Below are 7378 nucleotides of genomic sequence, written 5' to 3' on the forward strand. Positions count from 1 at the left end.
ATATTGCCCTTCCCACAAAACCAGATAGACTAGACTGGAGTCAGACAAAGTACACTGCTTAAGCCAGGGACCACCTGGCTGTAACTTCATCTAGGTGACAGCATATGCCTTTGTGACCCCTCTGAAATGTTGAAACACCAAGCAAGCTCCCAGAATTAAAGTGAGGATTTGTAAACGGGAAGAAATCAGATATGCATGGTTCTGCAAAGGAATTTATTGTTCCTTCTCCTTTCAGAGACTGAATTCTTTTGGCCTTTGACCTGACCAAAGACACAGCAGATCATGCTGGTTCAAGATTGATTTTTAAGGGAGCTGGTGGCTCCTTCACTGTCTCCACTGCACACAGCGTAGCAGGGAGTACCTTGTACTAAGTCCTGCTCATAGCTCCGGTTACTGAGCACCTCACTTTTCTTCCTTGTGCTTGCCGTCAGACTGTCTCTGTGAGATAAGGTGCATTACTTTCTCCACACCAAAAGGAGCAGCTGTGGCACTTCCATGCATTTCCCCTAGCCACAACCCTCTGGTGCCGGGATGGGGAGAGGGCAACAGGCAAGGGAGGTATCTTGCCATTATGTCTGTCCCTTAAGGTCCCTCACAGGATGTGGGTGTATGTCTGTAAACACAGTGCAGCATGCACTGCAGAGGCACCTCAGCAAAAAATCAAAAGGCTGCGAAGACCAGAGTTTGGGTCGTCAGAGCATATGCTGCCATTGCAGCCTTCCACCTGAGCTGATCATCCCTCCTTTCCTCCAGTGTCTGGAGAGAGCAATGCACTGAATTGTTCCTGGGAGCCAAGGCTGCTTGCACATGCCACCTCCCCATAAATGAACAAACAGATTCATCACATTCTCCCAGCACAGCAGTGGCCACGGACTTTAGTCAGGGAGAACTTCTCTCAGCACTGCAGCACTGAGCTGAGGCTGCTGTCTTGTGCTGTGAGGTCCAGTAATCAGGTCATGTCCCCATGGTGACATCTGAGTGCCCCGAGTCCCTGGCTAAGACAGATGCCACATGCTGCTCAGGTCATGGACTGACAGTGCAGGTTGCTCTGCAGCCAGATATGTACGCAAAACACCTTTCCACTTTCTCCTTCTCCCCCAGTTCTCACTGGGGTGTTTGTACAGCCAGGAGCAAACACACAACTCTGGTGCAGGGATTTTTATTTTCTGAGAAACACGTATTTCACTTCCCAGGGCAACAGACCTTCAGACACATAGTGGCGGCTGCTAGAAGCCTACATATCACAGGGAGTACTGCTCTTTATAGTTCTGCTAAGGCAAGTTTAACAACTAAACCCTCCAGAGCTGGCAGGCACTGGAGACTGACTGGCTGCATTCACCCCCACAAAGCAAGGTAACACTTGCTGGAGTGCTGGAAGCTCTCCATAGTAATCTGCTAACAGTCTCACCTGTGGGAGGAATGGGATGCTGTGTCCCTGCTTCCCATTCTCACATCTCTCATTTGAGTCATTCCTTCACTCATTCACCACACTCAGCACTTCCCTTGATCCTCCACATCCCTTCATCTTTGGCCATGCCATTTGCCTCTCAGATGAGACTGAGTTTCAGCGAGAGAGACAGAAAGGGGGTAAAATAGGCTGAAGCTCACAGATAACCCCTAATGTTATTTTTCCTAAGAAAGCAGAATATTTCTTTTGTATACATGAAGCTAGGAAACGACAGTTTATCATGGATATCACTCTGAGTGCCTCTATGCTGCCTGGAGTGACTCTTAGCCTCTCATCAAAGCTTTCCCACACACCAGAGATGGCCAATTGTGAGATGTCCAAAATAGTGCTGGGGAAAGATGCGTGGCCAGGCCCTCCATCGTGGTGTTCCTTTGTGCGTATGTGCTAACCCTGGAAACCGAGCTCCTTGTACTTGGCGGCCATATCATTTCGGAACAGCTCCAGGGCCTTCTTCATGGCAGCCTGGGCATCAGCCCCAAAGTCTGCAGCGTGTTTTTCGGCAAGGACCTTGATAATGACTTCAGAAATGAACTGTGAGGAAGGAAAGAGAGAAAGAAAAACTGAAGGGACACTCAAGGTTTATTTTCAGAAAAGCCAGACTAAGAAATAGGTTGCAGAGCCTGGAAATATCTCTGAGCTAATTCAGTAGGCCTTCCTGCAGCCTCTGGAGAGACAGTGAGGTCTAGTATGCAAGGAGTCTGGGCTAGGCAGAAGCACTGGGCTCTATTCCTAGCTCTGACGCTGATCTGCTTCATGACCTTGAGTAGACCATGGCCCTTTCCACTTTTTGTCAGCCTCATCCATTAAGACTGCAAATTCATGCCCTGTGTTTGTATAACACTTAGTTTTATGGATCTTGGTCTCCAATGGATCCTCCAGGGCTTACTCTAAAATTGTATGTATGTCCCTTGTGTCCAGTCACTGACAGTCCTTACGTAATACAGTTTCCCAGGCATGCAAAGGCTGCATGGGCTGGTTTATGGTTGTCAAGGGTTGGTCAGACTGTGTGTGGTGTTTGGAATGGGAAATCTAAACTTGGATATTCACATACCATTTGCATACCATGAGCCCTTTCTGTGCCTCCTGCTTGTACACACAGAGCCTGGACTTGAGGGAGAGCTCACTGAAGTCCAACTAGTCATCAAAAAATGAAAGCCCAACTCTCACACAGCTGTCTTGCACACATTCCCTACACATCAGACTCTGAGACTCCCTGCCCTTTTTCATACCTCCAGATATTTGACAGGGATTTTGTGCTTGGTTGCATGGGTCTGAGCCAGGGGCTTCAACTCGGCCTCATGATTGCCCTTCGCCTTCAGGATTTTGCCCAGTTGGGTAAGAACAGTAGCTCCATGTTTCTTCAGATCTTCAGAGCCCTTCATCGCATCAGGGGTCTTCAGGCCTTTGAACTTTTCAAAGCGATCAAGGGTCTCAGGATGGTCCTTAAAGAGTCTGTGGACAAAAGCAGAAGGACTTTGGAGAGGAGAAGCTCTGGACATACCCCCCTTTGAGTACTCAGTCTACTTTAATCCCATCTTCTTACCCATTTGCTAAGATGATCACCACTGTCTATTTCCATTCCCTCCGGTCATGACAAGACACTGCACTAAACATGCCCAACTAGAGCAACAGAGGAAGTGTCTGTATTTTTTCCACACAGTTCTGATAACTCTTTGGCAGCCATTCCCTGGATTATGTCAATGGTTTTAAGACAGAGACAAGAGCCAAGGCTAGTCATGATACTGAGAGGTGAGTTCTTGTATTTATGTGAAGGAAAACCAAAAGCAGACACAAAACCACCTGTCTTCATCCATTTGCTGTTCCTGGAGAGCCAACCTATAGATCCCTGCCTCTCACACAAACTCTCTTATCAGCCCATGATTTGTTGGCCAGGAAATGAGAGCTCTACAAGGTTCTCATAGAAAAAAAACCCAAAAAAACAAACAAACAAAAAAAAAAAAAACACAAACACCAAAACAAACCAACAAAAAACAAACAAAAACCAACAACAAACCAACCAACTAAACAACAACAAAACAACCAAAAACCAGCTTCAGGTCCCCCAGTCTGGAGGTTGTGTGTTCTTGAATGTCATCTGGATGGGAGAGTTTACTGTGCCTCCAAACCCTGTGATTGCAGACATGGAAGAATTGGTTTCCTGACCTTTTTTCCCACCCTCTCTCCTTCCCTCTTCCCTCTCTCCTCCCTCAGAAACTCCTTGGAGGAGACCTGGGTTGGCAGGGGAGCACAAAGTCACAGGCTGACATCTATTTATTTAATGCCATGCTCTACTCTGTGATACTTGTAAGAAAAATGGTACTACTTTTCCATTGGGAACTGCTTTTACTAGCATGTGGCAAATTCAGAGCCAAAGTAGCCACCTCAGAGGCTGAGGTTCCTGTTACCCCTCCAGCACACCTGCTTTGGACCACAAGAGGGGAAAGCCATCACATTTCCACCCACTTCATTCCCACTCCATTCCTTTCCCTTCAAATGGCAACTGATCTGGATCATGATAAAGCAGGTAAGGAAAACAGCCCCCTTCTTTGGCTCATCTTTGAAAAAATGTTTTTCACAGCTTTGCATAGATATGCCTGGAGGTGTGGGCTCCTTGCATCAGCCATGCTTAGGGTAGAAAATCCCCCAAGCAGGTGCCAGATCCCCACGACTCTCCTCGGTGTCTGTACCCTTCCAGCACATTTGAATGTGCATAGTCTGAGAGGAGAGCTGAAGAGAATCTCCTCAAAGTCTGCATGCTCTCTGGTCTTAAGGGACAAGCTAGGCTCCAGTGTCCACCTAATGTTCTTTCCCACTTTGCAGTATCTGGGGTGTTCACCACTCCGAGTGCCAGGACCACAAGGACAACATGGAGGATGGGGTCCTCTCAGTTGGAGACCTCAGCAGCACTTCTGACACTGGAATAATGGAGGAGGGATGTAAGGGGAAGGATGTGCCTTATTTCATACTTAGACCTCAAATTCATCATGAGATAGTGGGCAAGTGTTATCACACAGATTTCTGGACAAAAAGCAGGATGGGCAGGGCTCTGCGAGGTGGGACTAAGGTGGGGAGAGGGAAACTGTCAGGTACTTTGCAGTTAATTTTACTGAAATATATTCCAAGAAAATTGCCACAGAGATAATGTTCCTCTCTTTTCATTCCTTCTCTGACTCCCTATGTCCTTTCTGCAGAGCATCTGAAACCCCATGACACACATTTCACTCCAGCACTTCTCACCGTAGTGCTTGGGAAATGAGGATCCAAAGCAGAGCTTAGCCACCAGAGGCAGAGAGACAAAGCACAGCCATGTGTTAAAAGCAGCACTGGTCTGCTCCTGCGCCCACAGAGAGATGGAGAGACAGAAGCACAGCCAATTTACACAGTGAGTAACTTTTAACCCAGAAAATAACAATGGAAAAATCACCATCCTACAAGAAAGAAAACACCTTGTTGAAATAAACACTGACAAGCATGTCTTGCATCAAAAGCTCTCAGCTTGACTCTTAGAACTGAAGCTCCTTGCCTACCTCATTAAAATTTCATGGCCATGGCCAGCGATGTCAGACTCCACCTTTCCCCAGACTGTCAGGACTTGCTGCCATTCCTGGTCACTGAGCCCCATGGTTCACCAAAGACAGGTCCTGAGTGCTTCCTGCAGCCGTTTGCCTTTCCCCAAAGGGTAGCTGGAGACCTCACCCGTGGGATTTATAGCCCCTGCCCACAAACGTACACCTGTCAATCATCAGCTGGACTTCTTGCTCTCTTTCAGGCTTGTCTAACCTAATCAGCCTCCCTGTTTTTTCCTAGGAAGCTATTTTGAGTCAGGTACTATTGTGGGTGCCACTGATGGCATCATTTCTGCTTCTCGTATTGGACTGGCACATGTCCCACTCTAGACAGAAAGGGCACTGCCGGAATGCTGTGCCAGGAGCCTGTCCCAGGTTCCTAAGGACCCAGAGACAGTGTCAAGCTTTATGGCAGGAGATTTCTGAAGAGCACAGTCATCTGCAAGGCCTCCCTGCCTCCCTCTCCCCTGGCCTGCCAAGGGCAGGCAGGAGAAAAGGCCGGGACAGCCAGTAGCATTGACACCATCACTCCAAAGGCCTTTCCTTTCCCATAATGATCTCACCATCCTTTTCTCCGGGGGTAACACACCACTTGTGACATGCTCTTAAGAGATAACCATATTCAAAGCAGCCCTGTCATTTCCCCACCTGCTGCAGGAGGAATGAGGGGATGAAAGCTGTATAGGAGCCAGTTCCCCCACATCTGCCTGCCAGGATCCTGATGCCTGCTCTCCTGGGAAACACCTAGGATTAGCTGATGGCTGAGTCTGGATATTGGGACCAAGAGATGTACAACTGAGCCAGAAAGCTAATTTGCAGCAGACCAGAGACAAGAGGACATAGCAAAGCTACATTCAACACCCCCGCCCCCAGACAGCAGTTCTGCTCTCTGGCTACTTCTGTCAAGCCAAACAAATTTCAGTGTTGGAAGGAAAAGCCACTGAGCTGACAAACCATGTGGATATGCTTTGGGAGGGCTCCCAGACTTTCTGTCAGGACTGGTAATGGCCTGGCACACCAGTGGAGTGACTGGTCCCTTCCAGGGGTGGCTGCAGTCAGAGCACAGCCACCAAATAACAAAGCCCAGCCAGTATTGCTGTCCCGAACCGGGCACCTGGCTCTGGAAGTTTCCAAGGAGAAAGCAGGCAAGAAATATCAACCAGAGGCTGAAGACACCTGCCTTGGAATTCAGGAGAAGAGCATTCAGCCCCACAGTGTCTACCACAGTGCTGCAGGACCTGAGCTTCATCAGTGCCTCTACGCCCTTCCACTCCCTACAGGTTCCCTGCTCCAGCCTTGCAAGGGGAGAGCAGTGCCCACATACAGTGGTAATTGGGCAGCAAGGATGATGGAGGTACAGGGCCTCACATGCCTTAGAAACACAGAGGTTTAAAGGGAATGCTGTGGGTAAGAAGGGTGGCAAAAGCCCAGTGGGGTGTCAGCTGGCATCCAAGCCTCAAGGTAAGGACATTTTGGCCATTACATGTTGCAAGCCTCTGTCAGCTAAGTCAACTTGAGACTCTGAAATCCTCCCCTTCCATTTCCTCACGCACTAGTTTGCTTCACATCCAAAAATCTACATCCAACACTTCACTTTCAAGATTTCATCCTGATTTACCTGTGCAAACACCAAACTAAGCTAAACTGATAGAATAGAGGTTAGTACTCCTCCAACTCATTCCCTGTGCAGTTCTCCATGGCACAGGGCTGAGACAGGGGAGATGACATATCTGCAGCCTCACTGCCCATGTCTTCACAGCAGTAATGAAGTATTTGCATCCTTCCAGGCTTGGGCAGGATCCTGAACACTGACCTTACTGGTTTACACACCTTTCAGACACAGCAGAAACGTACTCCTGGTACATGACAGGCTGCTGCTTATGCACCGAGCTCTGTATATTCCCCAAGCTGGAACTACGCAGTTGCTGTAATAACTCCACTTGAAATTGGTCGACTCTTTGCTCTCTGTAGCTTTTCCCAGGGCTATGAAGCCAAAAGTCCTGGTATGGACATTAACATTAAATTGTCAGAATCTTAAAATGAGTATGAGATTCCATATTGCTTTTTTCTTCAAGCAAAGTAGTAATGAAATGAAATCATAAGCTCTCCTCCCTAGAGCTTAAATAAATAGTCTACAGAAATACTATAAGTTTTATAGTGCACCAGACCACCCCTCAAGCCTGCAGCCATGAAAAGGACATAACATTTTAGTATCTACAGTCCTCTTGTCTTCGCCTTGGGGAGAAATCCATCACTTGCATAATCATCTGGATAAACACAAACCACAGAGAGCCAGCCTCCTTTAAAATGCACCAGGTGACCGAACAGCCTGTTTTCAGCAGCT

General features: G+C 47.9%; 1 protein-coding gene across 1 annotated transcript; it reads right to left on the reverse strand.

Annotated features, from left to right (window-relative positions):
* Nucleotides 1–1143: 1143 nt before the first annotated feature.
* Nucleotides 1144–5155, reverse strand: MB (myoglobin). The gene is made up of 3 exons (XM_041481487.1): nucleotides 4996–5155; nucleotides 2698–2920; nucleotides 1144–1999 (listed from the first exon to the last, which is right to left on the reverse strand). The coding sequence occupies exons 1-3, from the start codon at nucleotides 5088–5090 to the stop codon at nucleotides 1853–1855; spliced, it is 465 nt and encodes a 154-aa protein (XP_041337421.1). The 5' UTR covers nucleotides 5091–5155; the 3' UTR covers nucleotides 1144–1852.
* Between the last annotated feature and the right edge of the window lie 2223 nt (nucleotides 5156–7378).

This window comes from Pyrgilauda ruficollis, unplaced genomic scaffold (genome assembly GCF_017590135.1).
Source record: "Pyrgilauda ruficollis isolate IOZ18807 unplaced genomic scaffold, ASM1759013v1 scaffold56, whole genome shotgun sequence".
NCBI classification, from domain to species: Eukaryota; Metazoa; Chordata; class Aves; order Passeriformes; family Passeridae; genus Pyrgilauda; species Pyrgilauda ruficollis.